Source organism: Neofelis nebulosa, chromosome 2 (genome assembly GCF_028018385.1).
Source record: "Neofelis nebulosa isolate mNeoNeb1 chromosome 2, mNeoNeb1.pri, whole genome shotgun sequence".
In the NCBI taxonomy this organism is placed as follows: Eukaryota; Metazoa; Chordata; class Mammalia; order Carnivora; family Felidae; genus Neofelis; species Neofelis nebulosa.
The window spans coordinates 173,577,199-173,598,904 of NC_080783.1; the positions used below are offsets into that span (position 1 = coordinate 173,577,199).

A 21,706-nucleotide genomic window follows, 5' to 3' on the forward strand; every position below is an offset into this window, starting at 1 on the left:
AACAACAACAACAACAGGAGTAGTAGCTAACATTTATTGAGTACTAACTATGGTCCAGCACTGTGCTAAACACTTTACCTGCTTCATATCTCCGCTAGAAATACGAGGAAAACGCACAGCTTTGGAACCTATACTCTTAACCACTCACTGCAGAACAAAGGCTTCAGTGATACAGAGACCATAATTCAAATCCTAGCTCTGCCATTTAGCACTCTGAGTCTCAAGATCCTCATTCTGAAAATGGGAGTTTTAATACTTATTTTATAGGTTTGTGTTGTGGATTAAATGCTTACGCGTACACAGCTATTATTATTATTACTACCACTACTTGCCCATCAGCTGGAACAAACCTTACTCTTCCAGAAGCTTTATTTAAAAATGCCAAGAGGTAACAAGTATATACATGGGTGTGTGTTTCCGGTTGGTAGAGTGGGTGGGCTCGGGGGCTGTTGGGAGTCAAAACATGGCTCTGCATAATCCTTTCCAGACAACTATTCCTCCATCTACAAGCAAAAAGCTCTGCTCCTCTGAGATTTATACCACCTGATGACAGACATACAATCGTACCTACCTCCTGTGCAGCTCACTGCTGTGACTGCTGGCCTCTTGCCTGCATCCTTATGTTAAATGAAGCTAAGACCTTGATCACCTAGTGTCCCCATCTACCTGGAAATCTGTCACTATCCTGGGACACTGAAGCATCTATTTGCAAGACCTATCCAATGCTTGAATATTATGGTTTCAAAAAGCTCCCAACTCCAGGATGGTTCATCTTTGCTTTACTCCAGCACTCATCCCCACAGCCACACTCTGAAACGTATCATCTACTGGAACTGCTACACTTATGTATATTCCAATGCCCTAACAGCCATTTTCTGGCTTCAACTGCACATCAGTCCAATTTTCTCACTGGTTCCATCCTTCCTACCAAATGTACTCCTTCACCTCATGGTAATTTCCTGATTCTCAACCCCTTCCTTTTCTTTCAATCCACAGACCCTTTCTGGGTCTAATTTCTTCAGTAGTGAGGGTAGAATCTACCATCTATTATATCAAACACGTTGACGAACAGAAATCGCCACAAATACCCTCTTAGTTGCAAAATTCAATTGGTACCTCTAATTCACAAAAATCAATTGGCCAGGATATGCTCTGTTCATGGCTGTAAGAAAGAAATCTTGTTTAGGACAGAACAGGCCAATGGGAGATTGCGATTAGAGAAAGTGCAATATCCTTAAAGTTCTCAGGGTCTAAACACCTTAGAAATTTACACTGCCTGCCTCAAAGTTAATTCCATACAGAAAAGATTTTTCTGGTGAACAGATCAGGAACCATAATTAGTAGCAAAGGATCAAAACATGGTGCTATGAATATAGTGCACAATGACTGAGCTATAAAGAATGTTGACTCAATTTCTCTGTGTTTAGGCTGGTAAATATCCAAATTATCTAAGACACAGGGTGGGTATCTATCCACACATCCATTCCTCCATACTCTTTAAAGCTCCCTGTGTTGGATATCCAACTTTCCTAGGCCAAAGTCATATTAAAGGTGGGTTCTGGGTACCCTGGTTTAGCCTCTGGGGCTGGCCTTTGACCGTCTGCAGTACAGGAGTCCCTCTGGCAAAGACAGAATTCATTTCAAACCAACTTCAGGAGGGAAAAGATAGGAGAGAGGATCTATCAACAGCCAGGAGTTCAGGAGGCCAGGGTGGGGGGGCACCAAAAGACCAAAGTAAGAGACAGGCTGGAGGGAAACAGGGAGGCCAGTAAGGGAGGGAGGAAGCAGAAACCAGAAAGAGAGAGCAAGGTGTGGAATGCAAGTCCTGGATAAATTGTGGTATCCTTTTAATTTGGTCTATAAGCTTTTCTTTGCTCCCAGCGCCCTAAGGTTTCCCACTATTTTAGCACCTATCACACAGCAGGATACACATCTATTTACTTATACGTCTCCCCAACTGGACTATAAGATCTAAGAGGACAGAGGCCATCAATTTTTATCAGTACTCCTAATAACTGATATCAAGTAATTCTTCAGTAAATGCATGTTGAGAGAATGAAAAAAATGAATGAGTACATGGATTAATGAAACAATGACTGAATCAGGAGGAATCTATACAGCAACTTTGGGATCTCCCTCAGTTGAACTTTTCTGGTTATTTTCTAACTGCCAGTTCAGCATATTCTTCATTGTCAGATGTCACAATTAAGGTTATGGTTATGGGCTCTGAACCAACTAGATTGGAACCTTGGCTCTTCTAACTGAATGGCCAATTTACGAACCTCTTTGTGCCTCAGTTGACCCATCAGCAAAGTAGAAATAATAGAAATAATTACTCATAGAGTTACTGAGATAAAAAAGAAAATGCATGCAAAGCATTTAAATTAGTACTTGGCACAAAGTAATAGCTTAAAAATTGGGGTTATTTTTATTCTTTTTTAAAAAAACTTTTTAATGTTTATTTATTTCTGAGACAGAGACAGAGCATGAGTGGGGGAGGGGCAGAAAGAGAGGGAGACACAGAATCTGAAGCAGGCTCCAGACTCCGAGCTGTCAGCACAGAGCCCGACGCAGGGCTCAAACTCACAAACTGTGAGATCATGACCTGAGCTGAAGTTGGACGCTCAACCGACTGAGCCACCCAGGTGCCCCTAGGGTTATTTTTATTCTTATAATTATTATATCCATCTCCACTCCCACACTTCATAAGACCCTGCGATATTTTCTTGTGTGCTACTATTTAAAGACAGCACTTCCTAATCTTCTGCTACGTGTGATATGCTGCCTGGGCGAGAGAGTGATAAAGAGTATGGAACGAAGAAACCATCCAACACTGAACACCAGCTGATGCCTCTGGTTCATCAGTGGAAGGAAGATGAACAATGAGTAGAATAGGGGCTGTTGGGAATAAAAGTTCAGGAGCTTCTAGGTTTAGAAACATGGAGTTTATTTTTAGACTGGACTTCTAGGCCTTCTAGTTAAAACAAACATAGAAAACAACAACTATGTCAGCTGTGTTTATGAATATGAGCTTGCTGTGGCTTTCACAAGACATAGGGAATTCAGTCCACTTTTCTCTGGTTACCAAATTATAGACAGGCACATGATGTACTGGAAAGAGAAGTGATCCGGAAATCAGGAGGCTCTGGTCCTGCATTAACCTTAGTCTAGCCTCTATAATTTTGAACAAGTTGTTTCCTTTCGTTAGATCCCAGTTTCATCTTCTACAAACTGGGAAGTCTGAGCCAGATAATATTAGCTTTACGGTTTAACAAATGGTTACTATGTGCCAGGCATTGTGCTAGGCCTGTGGATACTGTGGATACATCACTGAGCCAGACAGCACTGATCTCTGACCTCGTGGAGCTTAAGAGTCTACGAGAGCAATACAGATGCTATAGGAGAGGGTCAGAGGCATATAAAGCTAGTCTGGGCGCTTAGGGAATGATCTGTAAGTGCAAAAGGAATCAGCTCCATAAAGAATGTTGATAAAGAAGGATCTAAGCGGGATGGGATACATATCTGAAGTTGAGCTATTATGGTGCATTCAAAGCACCGAGGGAAATCCAAGAGTAGATGGAATGAACAGAAAGAGTGACGAGAGATGGAGCTACAGCTGAAAGCAGGAGTCTGAATTTGGATGGCCTTGTAAATCTTTATGCTGACGTGAAGGGGACGCCACTAGAGGGTTTTTAGCAAGAGTGATCCTACTCAAGTTTGTAAAAGATCACTATGGCTGATGGGTAGATCAGAGAATGGTAAAAGAGGAGGCAAGCAAACCATTCAGCAGGCCCCTGGAGCAGTCCAGGAGAGAGATGATGGTGGCCCAGACTAGGGTGGTGAGTGTGGAATTACAGCCATGTGAAAGAATTCAAGAGACCTGAGATGCAGTTTAGAAAGTGACTGTGAGAGACTGAAGTGGAAAGGAAAGCAAAGGTGGGTTCACAAGGTCCTTGAGGTTCTGGCAGGAGAGATTAAGTAGACGTGGCGCCATTTACACATCGCGCCATGACTGAGCCAGTGCCAGTTTTGCAGGCGAAGGTGGAGATGATGAGTGCAAATCTGAACATATTTATATTCAGATGCCTGTGAGCGCTTTAAGTGGACATGTGATGTGGACAGCTGCAGAGCTGCTGACATGCAGATAGTAAATGGATTCTTAGAAGCGGATGAGATGAACGGAATCCTGTAGAAGACCAACATGTAGGGTTGGGAGGAGGAGAGAGGGGAGCTGGCAAGTGAATTTGGAAAGCAGTGTTCAGAGCAGCGGGAGGAAGATCACGAATGTATGTTGTCAGTGGAAGAGTGTTTCAATGCAAGGAGTGTCCCATGTTGCAAAATGCTGCTAAACATAAAGCAGGGTAATGACTGAAAAGCCCTTTGTGTTGAGCAATGGCCTAGGTTAGCATTAGTAACCTAGGCTAGGACAATTTGGGCAGAATTGTGGACGTAAAGGGCTGATCACCCTTGGTTAAGGAGGCAGAGGGGAGTGGCAAGAAAATCAGGACAGTGAGGACAGCCGTCTCTTACAACACTTTTGACTGTGAGAAGGTAATAATCGGAGGGGCTGACAGGTAGAAGAAGGGATTTCATTAAGAGGAGAGCATGTGCAGTAGCACTGTCGAAAAGAAATAATGGGAGTTAGGTGATTTTCAATTTTCTAGTAGCCACTTAGAAACGACTAATTTTATGACATTTTAATTAAGCTATTATATCCCAAATACCATTTCACGAGTGATCGGCACAGTTATTCAACATGTTATGTTCTTTTATTCATAGTAACTCTTTGAAGTCCTGTGCCTATTTTACACATTTCCAGTTGGACCAGACACATCTCAAGAGCTCTATAACCACATTCAACTCGTGGCTGCCGTACTGGACGGGACAAGTCTGGAGCATGTGTAAATGGTGCTGAGAAGGAGCTACCACATATACAGGAGTAAGAGAGGACAATGGATTGAGTGGGCTGTCAGAGGCAGTGGGGGATGGCGAAGCCTCTGATAACAGGCTCTTCCATTAGAGTAAATATGAAGGAGACAAAGTTTGAGTCGGGATATAAGCCATGGTGTGCTGACAAATGTTAGCAACTGGCTCTACCAAAAAAAGTAATAATAACAATAGCCCTACTATGTAGCATTTGCCAATCTCTCGAGCGTAAATAATTCTTCTGTGGCCCACAGGAAGCTACTCATGTGATGTCCCTGGACACGGAGTGGAGAAGAGACGTGCGTGGTCAGCTCTCGTGCCAGTTGTGAATCAGCTGCAGCACATCGCTGGACATAAGCTGTGCGATGTGATGGCAGGTGTCTTTCTAATGGCTTCTATTTTTTCTTCAAGGTGGATGGTGGCTGAGAATAACTAGGTCATATGTCTGAATGTGAGAAGAAAGATACGGCTGGGAATCGGGGAGGTTTGATGTAGTTATTATAGAAAATGGGAAATTGAGCTGACATGTTAGGTTCCCATCAGGAAACAGCTGGACACTCATATTGGGTAATTGAGGTAAAGCTTAATCATGGATTTGTTTAAAGGAAGGTTTAGGAAAAGAAACAAGTACCCCATGACTAGCAAGAGTGGGGAACCATTAATGCCCTGGCAGGAGTAACAAGAGGGAGAGACTTCCAACACCCAGAGAAAAAGATGGAGGGGGAAGGTCACCTGCAGGAATGGTGGTCCACGGTAGATGGATCAGTCAACCTATGTCAGCTCAGCAAGGAGAGAAAGGATACCTTCCATATTTCCTCCAAGCTCCTGCTGGTGCCTCCCATTGGCCAAACTCAACTAAACACCACGGTAAGAGAGGCTGTCCAGGGACAATATACAATGACAGAAGCCTGCCTTATGGTTGTACAGTGTTTTATTACAGAGCTCAGTGGCCTTTAGGAAGGGATAAGTACCTGAACTTGGGGCGCCTGGGTGGCTCAGTCAGTTAAGCATCCAACTTCGGCTCAGGTCATGCTCTCACGGTTCGTGGGTTCAAGCCCCGTGTTGGGTTCTGTGCTGACAGCTCGGAGCCTGGAGCCTGTGTCAGATTCCATCTCTGTCTCTCTGCCCCTCCCCTACTTGCTCTCTGTCTCCGTCTCTCTCTCTCTCAAATATAAAAAATAGAACATAAAAAATTTTTAAAAAAAGAAAAAGAAAGCCGAACTCATCCTGCTTTGAGGTTCGGTAAGACAAAAAAAACAACAACAACAACAACAAAAAAAAAACGGTCAGGTGGACACTGGCCATGGGGAAAGAGACGAGGGGCAAGTGGAAAATAAAACCAGCCCTTCAAAATGCATGTTAACTGTTTGACAGGCAAGGAAACTGAAACTCAAAGCAGTAATGTGGCTTGCCCAAGACAACATATTTAGTGGTAGAGTCAAGAGACATGTCCATCTAGCTTGAAAGCATTTTCCACCCTACTGATGCATCCACGAGCAAATAAACAGTTTGACTGAACTGTGGGGGCAGGGGCATATTTTAATATTCACTTAAGCTTTTAATTGAGACCGAAGCATTGTTAGAATTCTCTACTTCTGATACAGAAGTTCATACACACTTGGGGCGCCTGGGTGGTTCCGTAGATTAAGCGTCTGACTTCAGCTTAGGTCATCATCTCACAGTTCATGAGTTCGAGCCCTGCATTGGGCTCTGTGCTAACAGCTCAGAGCCTGGAGCCTGCTTCGGATTCTGTGTCTCCCTCTCTCTCTGCTCCACCCCTGCTTGTGCTCTGTCTGTCTGTCTGTCTCTCTCTCTCAAAAATAAATAAACATTAAAAACAAATAAAATAAAAGAAGTTCATACACACTTAAAAGCAAGAATGCCCTTGGGTATTTTCATTATAGACGCTCATCCCACATGCACATGCTAAGAGAGGAAGTGAGCTAAGGTAAGGAAAAGACAAGGGTGTCTTTAGTGAAGTAACAGAGGAATCGAGTTCTCAGGCATGCTCTGTTCCTCACTCTATGTCTGCTCTGGCTTCTCCTTAAGGCAATACCTGAATAGGTCACCATTTTATTTATACCCAGCGGTATGGGCAGATGGGGGAGAAAGTGCCATATGACTTCCCCTGTGAGTGCCACATGGATATAACCCATGTGTATTCCCAGCGGCGGGCACATGGTTAATGCTCAGCGATGATGGGATAAATGGAATCTTTCCAGGGCCATGTTTGCTGTGTCACATGTTACATGGTCTGACAATAGGATAAACAATTAGAAATCAGAGCTGCAAAGCAGGGAGTGGTGCCCAGGAATCACTGGAAACAGCTAGCTTGGAATTCTTGATGTGACCTGAGAGCCTCATCTCTCTTGGTCCATTTATAAAACTTACTCATTTAGAAAATTTGGCCAGTCCCTGATAGGTCATTGTGAGCATTAAATCAGCCCAAGGATACAAAGCTCCTGGTACATGTAAGTGTAGCAAAAGCTGATTCCCTCCATTCCCTGTCCATCTCTGCTCCTTTTTCTTTAACTATTTCCTTCATTTCCCAGCATTGTCACATTTTTCTGACGCTGCATTCAAGTCACTGAAGTTAGTGGTGGTTTTCCTACCACTTCCCAATCATGGTCACTCCTGGTTTTTTTCTTTTGTTTTGTTTTGGTCACCTTTGGGCCTTGGTGACCCCAGGTGACCATTCTGTGGAAACTGCGGCAATTTGGATCATGGCTTTTTTTCCCTTCTTTGAATAAACACTGAAAGCTTTCTTTCCCACTTATTCCAACTCTCGTTTGCCATCTGGTGCCTGGGTTGGCCGCATCTGTGTTTGCTTAATGACTTTAGGCGAAGGCCGAGTTTACATATGGGAAGGAGGAGAGGGCTTTGCTGATTTCTTCCATATGTTCATTTATTCGTATATTATGATTTTTGTAATCTCACCAGCATAGATCCCTTCAGACAATCCTTACAGTGTTCCTTAGGACCTGCTTCTTTGTGTGCTCAGCTGGGAGTTGCCATGAGAACATTTTTTGCAGAGCCTGTTAGCATAGCTCAGTGTGGCTTTTAGGTAGGTACGAACTGATGTTCTGAAGGTTCTTCTTTCTGAATGGAGGACACTTATTAGATGTGGGTGATTCTGTGGAGTCAGGAGACCTGGGTTCTAGGCCCTTCTCTCCATCTGTAAAAGGTGTAAATTCAAACTCTGTAACTCTCTGGCCTCAGTTTGCTCCTTGCAGATCAAAGGGCTTGGGCTGGCTGGGTATGCTCTGACACCTGCGTGGGGCCGCAGCATTCCCTGCCCTCTTCCGTCCTCTGGTCCTGGGCTTCCAGCTTTTACATATTTCTACCTGAAGTCTCAATGTGTGCTTTCCTTCTTCCCGGCTCCCAAGCAGAGGTGTGCATGGAGGAAAAAAATCCAAGAAAGGCATCTCGTCTTCTGTATAATGCAGGAATGAAGAGGATGAGCTCTATTTGTCGTTTTGTAAGAAGTTACCTTGATTTCTTTTTCTATAGTCTCTTTGGGCCTCGGCTTAGTGTGATGGCTCATGAGCTCTGGAAAGACACGGACCTGGGACCTGGGTTTGAAACCCCCCTCTTCTCTTCCCAGCCTGGGCCCTGAGCAGGTTTCTTAATTTTCCTGAGTGGTATCTTCCCTCTCTGTAAAACGGGAGTACCATCTGCCTTTGCAGGGGTGGTGAGCAGAGAAGGGATCGTTAATCCTAGGATGACGTTTTGCATGAAGCAAGTGCTCACAAATGTTGGTTACCTCTGTGCACGGTGGATTCAGTGGTGAAATGCCACGGTGTTGAGAATGCCTCAGAGGAGGACACTGACAATACTTATGGAAGATCGCAAAATCAATGGATGCCAAACCTTGAACTAGAACTTGGGATTCCTGACTCCCAGGCTGCAGTTCCTTCTCATGAGTTAAAGAGGGGTGGGGAAAAAAGGTGGGGGGCTGAGTCAAATTCACCGGAGACCAAATGATGGCTAAGAAAGGAAGGTGGCCTAATCCTTATTCCAGAGGGCTGGTAAGTGGAAGAGAGATTCCTGGGGGGGTCAGGAAAAGTGTTATGGGGTGGTGGCAAGAGGGAGTGGACCTCTTTTTGTGAATGTCCTCAAACTGCTCTGAGAGGTTTTCTTTCTCTCTCTCTCACCATCTGTCCCCCCCGCCTCTCCTTCTGCCCTTATTCCTTCCCGACTAGTGTCTGTGCCCGTGAAAGTGAAACCCAAAAGAACAAAAATTATTTGAATGAATGTTTTTGGATATGACCAGACCGACAGGTGAGGATGGGTTTGATAGTTTAGGTAGGAAAGCTTTGCAGGCTTATTTGAAAAAGCCAAATTAATCTGAGATAATTGAGAAATAATTTGTCAGGTCAGAGGCAAGTGGAGAACAAGAAATTACCCTGTCCACAGCCTCTTGCTGTGGCCCTCTCTGCTCAGAAGCATGAGGAGAAGCTGTGTGGGAAGGGTGGTGTAGGCAGCTGTCTCTAGATCTTTCCTCTGTCAAAGTGCAGTCAGAATCTGAGAGATGAGGGTTCTCTCCTGACCCGGGGTATGGGGTTTCTGGGTGTGGAGAGGCAAGGAGGGGAGGGTTTTGGCATTCCTGGGTCTCTACCACCTCACGTTATGTACGATATGTATGTATGTGTAATTTGGTATATGCATGCATGCATGTATACTGTATGTAATGGCTTGGCTGACAGTAAAAGGATGCACAGGCATGAGCATGCATCCAGCAGAGAACAGAACTATCTACAAGGAAAGAAAATGACACACTTGAGGAATGAGAAGGCCAGTGTGACTGGAGCAGATGGAGTGAGGGCAAGTGCGGAGGAGACAGAACCCGGAGGCAGGCTGGGGCCACACCGCGGGGACCCTGCAGTCTCCTTTCCTAAAGCACCGGCACTCGGTCTGGCAGGAGCCAGGTGCAGAGGTCCAGGGAGGCATCAGGGTGGCGGTGATACATGAGGGAGATGTACGCAGATATGAGAGGTGTTCAGGAGGCTTTGGTGATGGATAGGGTGGCGGTGTTAGGGAGAAAGAGTTGTGGGAAATACTGAAGGACCCTTAGATTTCTGGGCCCACGCATCTTCCCCACTTGGGTAGAGGCAGAGTGAGAACCTGCATCTAGAGGTGTTTGCTTAAAGTCTGCTTCTCTACATCTGAAAGGGCTCCTTCAGGGTCATGGGGTGAGGAAGAAGGAGCACCTCAGCTTGGCCTCCTGTTCAGAGAACAACAGCTACAAGAAAAGCACATCAAGAGAAATAATGTCGCAAAATTCTTCACAGACCTGGCCAAAGCTTACATCAGCCAGTCATGTGCGTTTCAAGCTCTATTATTCAGTAAGAAGCGGATTTGTCCTTGTAAGTGCTACAAGATCTGGCACTTACACCTGCGATGTGAAGGCACTTTGTGTTTTTAGTTTTTTCTTTTTAAAGCCACAGACGCTCTGGACAATCCAGGAGTTTTAAAAGCAGCCTCGGGACACCCAACACGCTGTTTGTGGCTCGGACCTTTCCATGGAGGCATTTCCCAGTTTCCCTAGGGGGGTAGACAGGAGAATGCATGTCAAGAGAGAAGGTATGAGGCCATTGGCAAAGGCAGGGATCTTGTGCACAGACATTTCTTAGTTGAAGTAAGAAACTATGTTTGCCTGGGATCCTATAAGCCTCTATCTGTGGGGGGAGGGGCGGAGTGGGGACTCCAGCCAGGAGTGTTAAGATTTGGGCAGGCAATTCGATGGGGGGGGGGAAGGGGTTGGGCAGTGCTCAGCAGCTTTTCAAGGCCAGAATGCGGAACCTGAACTTCCTCATCAATATTCACAGCAACTGCAAAAGATGAGTATTATCATTATTAACTCTATTTTACAGGGGAAGAAAAGAGGGGTGAACAGGGGATAAGTAACTGGCCCAAGATCACTCACTGAATAAACAGTAGTAGGTCCAGAATTCAAACCCAGGCAGTAAAATCCATTTCCTGGACTCGGTGGCTACCAAAGGGCAGGGTGGGAGGAGCTGTTCATCTGGGGTATAGGCAATGAGGGGAGGGGTGTACTGTCTCTAGAGAATTAAATTATAATAATAAAACCAGTTAAAAGATCCATCTCTTTTTTATTCTCATATGCATTAACAATCTATGAGTAGTAAAATCTCCCCTTTAGGGCAAACCTCTCTTACCCGATGTATCTCCCACCCCTCCTAAGCCACTGGTTTAAACCATTCTAGAAGGGAGGAATGACAAGTCACATTTTGCAGATTTCAGATCCCATCCAAACACTCTCATTGCACTCTGCACAGCTCCTTTGCTCCCCACTAACAAGTATATTGGTCACATGTACACATATTTCTTTACTGTTTGCCTTTGCCGTTGGACCATCAACCACATGAGGGTAGGGGCTGTCTGCAGTTCCTACTGGAGTGCCTGGCTTAACATGTTGGTGGTGCTCACCTGAAAAGATATTTGCTGAATGCACAGAAGGATGAAGGAACGGTCAATCTAAAACGCCACTTCCTCCATGAAGTCTTCCTTGAGGGTAGAAGAGCTCTGCGCTTCAGAGAAGAAGGTGGAACAGGTGATATTGGAAGAAGCCATCAGGGTGGGCTGGGCTCTCCTTCCCTCCAGGGCAGCCCTGGAAGTTCTGGGCCAGGTGCAAAAAGCATGGGTCTCAGTGTAGCTTTGAGCTTCAGGGCATCCCAACATTCCTCATTGTGGAACCAGGAAGAAAAGACTCCCCTCTTAGGATTGATATTTGAGAACTGATAGTTTCTACACCTGTCTAGGGCCAGAAACTACCTAACTGAGGCACAGATTTACGATTATCTTTAGGACGATCCTTAAGATCTAGATACAAGAGCCTCAATGTCCATCAACTGATGAATGGATAAAGAAATTGTGGTTTATATACACAGTGGAATACTACTTGACAATGAGAAAGAATGAAATACGGCCTTTTGTAGCAACGTGGATGGAACTGGAGAGTGTTATGCTAAGTGAAATAAGTCATACAGAGAAAGACAGATACCATATGTTTTCACTCTTATGTGGATCCTGAGAAACTTAACAGAAGACCATGGGGGAGGGGAAGGGAAAAAAAAAGTTACAGAGAGGGAAGGAGGCAAACCATAAGAGACTCTTAAATACTGAGAACAAACTGAGGGTTGATGGGGGTTGGGGGAGAGGGTAAAGTGGGTGATGGGCATTGAGGAGGGCACCTGTTGGGATGAGCACTGGGTGTTGTATGGAAACCAATTTGACAATAAATTTCATATTAAAAAAAAAAGATCTAGATACAAAAGATCCCAGCATGTTCCTTAGAGAATCTATTTTGCTTTTGGCATGTTTCTAAGTTGCTAGATAAATATAACTCTGCAAACATCTCTATGACCTGGGATGTTGTTTTTATTTTGAAATGAGAGCATGTTCGTTTATAAGTTCGTTAAAACTAATATATATTTTGCTAAAGCACTATGGAGTCAGCATCCCTTCAGCAGGCCTCTTCAAGCCCATTTGTTAAACAAGACTGTAATCCTTTGTAAAACATTCTAGGTATCATGCTGTATCGTGTCCTCTTTTTTTTTTTTTTTTTTATCCTTTAAACTATATTTCTGTATTTCACCCCTATAAATAAAATGATGTTCCAGTCAACCTTTCTGGGTGGTCCACTGTGAGAAAAGAGTTCCCAGGTCTCCTCTGAGAGGTGGGTCACAGCGAGGTCGGTCCTCACGCTCAAAGTCAACATCCCAGGAGGGGGGCTGCATGAACTGCATGATAAGGTGACAGCAGGGACATAGGTGGTCTGGCATCACAGCCAGTCATGGAATGGTTTAGAATGTAACATGGAGTCTGGCAGAGAACAGGCAAAGATGAGGTCAGATGGAAATCTTCCTGATCCCCAAATTCTGCCATGCTACCTTTGAAATGTTCTGTGGGGTTGGGGGAAGAGCCCTAATGAGGAAGATCCTCAGGGAACGGTGACACCAAAAGCTTGCCTACCTCTCTGCCTCACTACCTGGAGTTTTCATCCTCTAAGACAGTTTAATGAAAGCAGTATATCCAGAAAATGAATGCTTATACATTTGTTATGTCTGGCAAGAAAGGATTACTGGAATAGTAGATATACCAGAAGGCACATGTTTGTTATATCAACTAGCTGTAAGATGAGGAAGCCTAGAGCAGGGTCCCAAAGGGGTGGGACACGAGAAAGAGAGGAGAGAGGGACCTAGAGATACAAGGGGCTCTGCCGCCCCTTCGTATCTTAAGGCGCGGGAGACAACAAGATCTCAAGGAGAGTGGGCTTTACAGGTATTTTTTCCTTTTTCCTAATTACCTTCCTATCCTTTTCCTCTGTTCCCTCCTTCCACTCTCCCTCTCTCCTTCTTCCCTCCTCCTCTTCTTCCCTCCCTCCCCTCATATATGTTTACTGAACATCTGCCATGTGTTGGTCACTATTTTAGGTTCTGGAAGTCACTGGTGGACAAAATCAGCACAGTCTCTGTCCTTGGGAAACTTAGAGCCTTGTAGGGGAGATGGACAGTCAACAAGCATTCCCCCAATATATCCGTCATCACGCGTTGCAGTAAGTGCTATGAAGAAGAAAGACAAAGGGCTGTGTAAGGAACATTAGCTTGATGGGGGTGGGTGGGGGGGTGTCAAGGGATCCTCGTCCCCAAAAGTGACATTAAAGCGCACAGCTGAAGGAAGACGAAGAATTAGGTCAAGAAAAATCTGTGTGTGGGGGAGGGGCAACATTACAGCCAAGGGAATAAAAGAAACAATAACAACAATAACAGTGATGATAAAAGCAATAGGTAAGACTTACTGAATAGTTATTATGTGCCAGTCACGATTCTAAACATCTAATAAGTATTCATTAAACCCTCACACCAACTCTGTGAGGCAATTTACCATGATTGTCCCCATTTTACAGATAAGGAAAATAAGGCCCAGAGACGTGAAGGAGCTTGCCCATCACATAGCTGGAGGGTAGAGAAACCTAGATAATCTGGCTCCAGGAAAGGAAGGCCCGGTGAAGTAAGGGCATGCACAAAAAGGCAACAAAGCTGAGCTGTAGCAACTACAGGGGTGGTGGGAGAGGGCACGGCCAGGCACTCAGGGGCCATGTGATGAGTTCTAGAAGTTTTCCTAAATGTGACAGTGGAAACCCATTGCAGGAGTCTTGGGGGGGTGTGACACTGACCTTTCCACGGGGCCTCTCTGGGTGCAGTGGGGAAGCAGCCTAGAGCACAGGCCCAGCTGGGAGAACCTTGCAGTAGTCCAGGGGTGGGGGGAACAGGGGTTTGCACAAAGTACCCGGTTACATAACTGATCAACCAGTGGAGCTCCCTCAGTGCTTTCCTTCCCTGGTCTCTTGCTTCCCCTCTCTCTCTCCCTGCCCCCACTGCTCTCTCTGTCGTTGTCCCTCTCAGCAGAAGGCCGAGGACGTGGTGGTAAGACCCCGACTCCCGCTCCGTTTGCCAAGCTGCGGATCGACTTCGGCATTCTGTCACCTTCGCCTTGCTGCCTCCCCGACTCGGGATCATTCTTTCCCACGCTTTTAAGCCTCGAGGGAGCAGCTGCTGGTATCTAGAACCCAGCTGTTCTCCCAACTTCTCTCAAGTGTTTCTTAGTGTCAATGCTTCTAATTAGTTAAAATAGGAAGAGGGGTGGTAAACAGAGGAGCAAAAGAGAGACCTAATTTTAGCTGCAGCCAAAAGGACTTTCCCCCAAATACACTGTGATCTCAAAATACTTAGCTAAGCGCATATGGACACGGCGGGGAGAGGATCTGAAAAGCTACAGAAGGAACAGTCAAAGCCAAATGGGACCGCCCCTGCCTTCCCAAACGTAGGACTGGATCGAAGAGGAAGGCTATGAAAACAGACTGAATCCTTCCTCTGTGCCAGGCACCGTGCAAGCACTTTGTGTGAGTCAACTCGGCAATTCTTTCCTCCTCCCAGTCAGAGGATGCTACAGGGGCTAGATTTACGCTCCTTTTACAGATGAGGAAACTGAGGCTCGGTGCCACTAAAGTTATTTTGTCTGAGATGAGACAGCTATCCAGAGAGCCAGGATTTAAACCCGAGTCTCTCTAACTTCAAAGTGCCTAGCAAAAGGAAGATGGGGCCTCAAACTGAGGACAGATATAGGGTACGGGGTAAAAAGCTCTAACGGAGATGCAGGGCAAAGCATCAGGATAAAAATCCAAAGGATGCTGCTGCTCAGAACACTGAGAGGCATCGTTGGTTGGGACTGGCACGGATCATTCAGGACCTCGACTTTTTCTACTCTTGAAACCCCATCCAGCCCTCACAAGATGTCACTAACAATTTACAGGTAGATAAATCACTTCTTGAGTGCCCCCTACCTCTCACTACAGCAAAAAAGACCACTGCTTTCTGCAAACAAAGAAGATGCCGTTTTGGCAAAGGAAGCTGAACTGGCTAAGCCCACCCTCCCCCAGCCTGCCTTCCTAAGGTCGTGGTGGAATCTGGGCTCCTTCAGAAAATGGGCCACCTGGTAGGACTCATCACGTCAACTTCCTTCATCTCAGTTCAAGCTTAAAAGGCCTCTTCACTGGGAAGCTCCCCAGTGAGGTTTTCCACGCACATCTGGAGACTTTCCACAATAGGCCTTTGAAGCGGCCTGAAGTATTCCGGGAAGCCGGGCTCACTGGGCTGAGGTTTAAAGAGCAGAAGCCCACATTTATTTTTCTTTCCCGCCTTCTTTGACAAAACTCCCCCCCAGTGGTTTGTGGGCATTCATAAAGCAGCCCTGATTTTCAACTTACTACTTTTAGGGCCGAAGTCTTAAAGAAAACAACAATAAAGCACATTCCAAGGAAGCACTGATACCATAAAGATCTGTTTCTGTGTTTGGCTCCTTCGCCAGAGCCTGAGTCGTGCCTTAGTCATCTATGTAGCAGAAAGAAAATGAGCCCTGGACAGAAAACAGACTTGCTCCGTCGTCACTCAGCATGGGTGACATTTTGTCGAGTCACTTGGACTTTCTGACCTGTAGAGTGAGTTAATAGTTCCTGCCTTGTGTGGAGTACTAATGGGTTACATGAGGTGGGGTGAGAAAATCACTTCGCACATCGTCCGCCATGGACTTTATCGGGCCTGCGCTGGCCTCCCAACCAGGATAGCTCTTGCTCACAGAGGCTAGCCACCGCATTCTCGACAACTCAACTCAGGAGGTGCTTTCCCCTTCTGGAAATGTCTTACCTTCTTTTTGCCCAGGCTAGCTCAGGTGCGTGTCTTCTACACTTCAATACCTCCCTATCCTCTGCTCCACAGTCTGTTGTTTTTTTCCATCTTAAGTGTCTATCCACCATGGCCCCCTACCACCCCTGGCATTTTCTTTCTCATTGTTGTCTCTCCCTCCGGAGCACAGTGCCTAGTACAATGATGTGTTCCATAAAAATCAACTGATTAATTTATTTAACAAATATTTATCAAACACCTACCCTGAGCAGGGTACTTATTCTAGCTACTGAAGGCAGAGCAGTGAGTAAAAGTGACATAGCCCCTGGTTTTTCATGAGTTTACATCCTGATATGGAAAGTCAGGAAATACCTTAAGGAGATATACCCTTGGCCCTTGAACGCCGCAGTGGTTAGAGGCACCAACGCCCCACAGGTGAAAATGTGCGTGTGACTTTTTATTCCCCCCAAACTTAACTACATTACAAGAAAAGAAAAACCAAAAGCTAGTATCTCTCATGAATATAGATGTAAAAATCATCAGCATAATATTGGTAAATAAAATCCAACTAAGTATAAAAAGAAGGATGCATCACAGCTAAGTGGGATTTATTCCAGGTATGCAAGGATGGTTCAACATTCAACAATCAATAATGAATTCACCACATCCATAGGTTTAAGAATAAAAACCATATAATCCTATTAATAGAGGCAGAAAATACATTTGATACAATGCACACCTTCAAGTTCACTTTGTGCTACAATGTTCAATAGTTCTAGCAAATGCACAATGTCATGCATGCACAATGACAGTATCATAATAGTTTCACCAGTTACCCACACCCCCACCCCCAAATCCCTGTAACTCACCTATTTAATCCTCCCCCACTCTCCCTGAGCCTTTAGCAACCTCTGGTCTTTTTATTGCCCCAATGATCTTGCCTTTTCCAGAATGTCACATAATTGGAATCATGCACTGTGTAACCCATAATGGAAAGTGCTATATGTGACAAGGCATCCAACTGTATTCCAAACATATGAAACAATGTCACTGAAGGTTGTGGGAGATAAAGGGACTGACCTAAGTAACTCTGGAAATGAGGAGAGTTTATACAGGGCAACAGAGACTGTACATCAGCAATATACTCCAGTTGATAAAGTTAACAATTCTGGTATTTCTACACTTGTATATTGTAACTGGATAATTAAGAAAAGGCAGGGTACATGGCAGGTGCCAGGCTTCTCACTACTTGAGTGGAAGCTTACAGAAAAGCAAGAGAGGGAAGCTAGAATGACTCATGTGATAAGAGATTAGTGTTGGAGATAAAGTATAAACTAATGGTTAGCTTAATGTGGACAGAGATGATTACATATATAAATATTTATAGATATGGGTATACGCATAGATTAGTATACACACAGGTATCTGCTCACACTGTCAACAGGGTGGGTCTAGGAAGCAACAACAGCTCAGTAGCAATGAGCACACTTAGTGCCCAGATCTTGGTGTTTGTTATCATCCTCCAGCAAAAAGAATCAGGGCTCCATGGAGAGTGGCTGATTCTGGTGCTGGGGCAGGAAACAGACAAAATGAGCTTAGAGGATCTTATAGTGTCAGAAAGTAAGGAAGCAATAAAAAAGAACAAACGAAATGAGGGGTTATTTCAGAGAGATAAAGGATCCATCTGAGGAGTCCCAATGGCCAAAACCAGAACAAATAACAGAATAAAGTAATACTGGGTCATAGCCCAAAATAGCACATAAATGTCTATGAGTTCATACTGTTCTAAAGCAATTGGATGAAGGAATGAATGAAAGAATGAATGGGAAGACAGAAATGTCCCATGAAGAGTAATTCCAAATCTATGTAGACATCCTACGCTTGAGGAAATGCAGCATTCCTTAAGTGTGCATTGCACATAGTGATTTCTTCCAAAGAGTACAGGGAAAGAGGAAAAACAAAGTATTTTACAGTGGAGAAACCTGAAAACCCTACCTCAGCTGCGGGACCAAGGTCAATACTGACAGAGGTAAGTCAGGTTGATAGTCTATAACTTGATATAATGTGAGAATGGCACTTTGTCTGTGTGGTCTTCTTCCCCCCAAATCTTAACTCTGGTCCAATCATGAGAAAAATATCAGACAAATCCCAGCTGAGGAGCGTTCTACAAAATATCTGATTACCACTCCTCAAAGCTGTCAAGGTCATCAAAAACCAGAGAAGCCTAAGGAGACATGATGACTGAATGTAATGGGGTATCCTGGATGAGATCCTGGAACATAAAGAGGACACTAGATAAAAACTTAGGAATAAAACAGGGACGTTAGCTAATAACGCATCCATACCGGCTGACTCATCATAACATACCTAAGTTGGTAACAATAAGGGAAAGAGGTCAATAGTGAGGGGAACCGGGATGGGGTTTATGAAAATCATATCTTCACAATTTTTCTGTAAACAAAAAAAGCTGTTCTAAAAAATAAAGTTTGTCAAAATAATACACACACACACGTGCATATAATGCACGTACCCATATATTAAGTCAGGAGGTTGTCAGTTCTAGAAGGAAAAAACAAGTAGGGCAATGATGACGAAGGATGAATGGAGCAAGCCGTGTGCATGGGTGGCCAAGAATGGTGTCTCTCTGACAAAATGATATCTGTGAAATGATATCTGAGCAGAGATCTGAAGGAAATGGGGGGAGGGAACCATGGAAATATCTAGGGAAAGAGAATTCCATGCAGAAGGGAACGGGCATTAGGAAGGCCCTGAGGCTGGGGGGTGTGCTCAGTATGCACAAAGGAAAGAAAGAAGCCACGGTAGGTGGTGTGGCCTGGTCAGGAGCAGATGGTGGAGTCCGGAAGGGGGTGGGTGCCAGGCCAGGCGGGCCTTGTAGTCCACAGTCATGAAGCAAGTCAATCAGCACAGGACACGAATGAAAACTCATCTTGAAATTTATGCTAGGTACTCCAGCCTTTTTTTTTTTTTCTTCAATGTAAATGAAGAGTCATCTGGAAACACCTCCCCCCGACAAGTACACACAAATATTCTATCAAAACAATACCAACGTTTCTTAGCCTGCAATTATGCCGACCCAACCCTCTAGTCCCACAGAAGCAGTCTAAGGCATGCCACCCCCTCTCTGAAACAAAATCTCAGACGGTTTCTAGGCAAGCAAAGTGAAATGAAGGCTTGAGGCCAACTTTTCACATAATTCAATTTAAAAGAAACTTACATATGCCTGAAATCTTTAGATAATGGAAAGAAAAGTGGATTTTCCTCTCTTCGTTATTAAAGTAATTGGCTCAAACTCTCATTTCATTTTGTACTTGTAGGCACAACCCAGAGTCTGTAATTAGTTTCAAACCACCAAAGTAGAACCAGAATAAAACCTCAACTAACTGAAGGACCTTTTTTTCCTTGACATGCTTGGCTTTCAATGGCTACAGGCAAAGGGCACCAATCCAAGAAGCAAGCTTATGACTGGGACTTGTTTAAAAAACAAAATTACTTGCAAACTATGTCTTAGGTGAGTCCAGTGTGAGATCCTTACCAGCCACCTTCTCCCTCTCCACTCCTAGTCCCAGGTAATGAGAGATGGTATCCTGGATGATGACGAAAGCCACACTCATCAGAGGAAAGCACACCAAGCTCATCACTTGCATGCCAAGACGGGCACAAAAACACTCATCGATAGAGATGAAATCAAAAACACCTTTCTATGAACTTTAACCAGAAATGTACATAAATAAAGGCATTCTACTGCATGGGCATGGGAATAAAATATGGATCATCCAACAGCAAGGACTTGATCTCAAAATATCTTGATCTATTTAAGAATAGTTGAGAAAGAATATTTAAGAATACTCAATCACTGGCCACGTCTTTGGTGAGTTGACCTCTCTGAACCTCAGTTTCTTTGGCTGTAGAATGACAATTATGGCATCTCCTGCAAAGACCTCCTCAAGATTAAACGAAATAATGTCCCCAAACACCAAGAACAGGGTCTAGTTTAAAATAAGTGACCAACATGTGTTGCTTCCTTTTACGAACATACTTATCCAGCCTGTATCTGTACCAGACAGGGATCTGGTAAATCGTTGCCTCCTGATAAATGGTGAATATGTAACTGTCTGAAGGAAATACCTCCAGGGAGTCATGAATGATACTTTATGTAATGATACTTAGTACAATGCTGACAATAACAATCATTTATTGAGCACTTACTACTGGGCAGGTGCTGTGATACCCACTCACACACATCACCTCACTGACTTCTCATAGTGCCCTAAGAAGGTAGGCCTTCTTTCAGCTCTTAAGAGCATTTTTTTTTAAAGGCACTTTTGACTTCTTTTGCTAAGATGACTCAACCAGGGTGAGTAAGCCTTCTTTGACTCCCTGGGATAGCCGCATCTTCTGGACTGGCAGCTCTGAGGAACAAGTGGGACTGGCCGAGCTACCAGGGACTGACCTGGAGAAGGTGGCCGAGTCCTGTTCAGAAGAGCTATGTGGGCTGGCAGGGGAGGAGGATCCTGGCTGCTGGGCTGGAGTGTCATCTTGAATAAAAGAGGTAAAAGTGCCCCAAGGGCAAAGCAAATTATTCCAAGAAAGGGAGCTCGGGGCGGGGGGGGGGGGGGGGGGGGGTGGTCCCCGGTGCCAGTCCTGTTGTGGCAGGAAGCTAGAACCAAGGGCACTGGGAGTGCCAGGGGTGAGGGTCTGGGGTCAGGGGATGCAGTGAAAAGTTCTAGACAGGCTGTGGAAGATGTCAGACTGTGGCAGGCCCTCTCGGGGGAGGTCCCTGAGCCCATGGTGTGGTGACAGAGTGTCAACACACAGAGAAAGGGGTGGGAAAGGATAACTTTAACCCCAGAACACTCCTGTGGGTAAAATCACCCTAGAGACAGTGTGAAAGGGATTAAGAGCATGGACTCAGGGGCCTGGGTTCAAAGCTTACTTTCTCTATTTACCAGCTGTGTGACCAGTCATGTTACTTAATCTCTCTGTGCCTCAGTCTCTCCCCATCTACACGAAAGGGATAACAATGTCCTTTATCTAATGGGGTTTCTATGAAAGGCACATGAGCTAATATATAGCAAGTGCCTAGAAGAGAATGTGCAAAGTGCTGGCACGTGCAACTGTTTAAGTGCTCTCTGCTGTTCTGGTTCTTACCCCCTCCCGGAGCTCATGGGAGCTCCTTTGTCCTCCTTTATGCAGTACAGCTTTAGCAGCGGAGCCGGGACTTGAACCTAAATCTCTTCAGACTCTATGTCCTTGTCTTCTTGCTATGTGCTCTTCAGTCATCCCAAATTCAAGCTTCCGTGGCACAATCTAAGGTTGCTTCACAACTGCATTCCACACATATGGGTTCATACTACGTCCTTCTTCCTGTCTTTCCCAGCTCCCATCCAGCCTTTGTGGGCAAAGTAGCTCCCTTCATTATGGCATCCCCCACTCGAAAGCACTCCATAGCTCCCCAGTGCCTGTGGTGGGAGGTATCAGACTGGTCGAGGTGGTGGGGAGCTTCTAATCCCTGGTACTCTCTGTCTGAGTGCACGAGAGACTGACAATAGATAACC

The 21,706-nt window shown here is 44.9% G+C and overlaps 1 protein-coding gene across 17 annotated transcripts in view; it reads right to left on the reverse strand.

The window, feature by feature from the left end:
• FGGY (FGGY carbohydrate kinase domain containing) overlaps positions 1–21,706 on the reverse strand; it is a 423,584-nt gene that overhangs the window by 17,122 nt on the left and 384,756 nt on the right. The window contains exon 15 of one of the 17 annotated variants that reach the window (XM_058717221.1): positions 10,643–11,566. The exons of the other annotated variants lie outside the window; for them this stretch is intronic. Within the exon in view, the coding sequence (XP_058573204.1) occupies positions 11,480–11,566 (87 nt within the window). The 3' untranslated portion in view covers positions 10,643–11,479. Of the gene's footprint in view, positions 1–10,642; positions 11,567–21,706 lie in introns of those variants that run through there. 17 annotated transcript variants of the gene reach the window in all.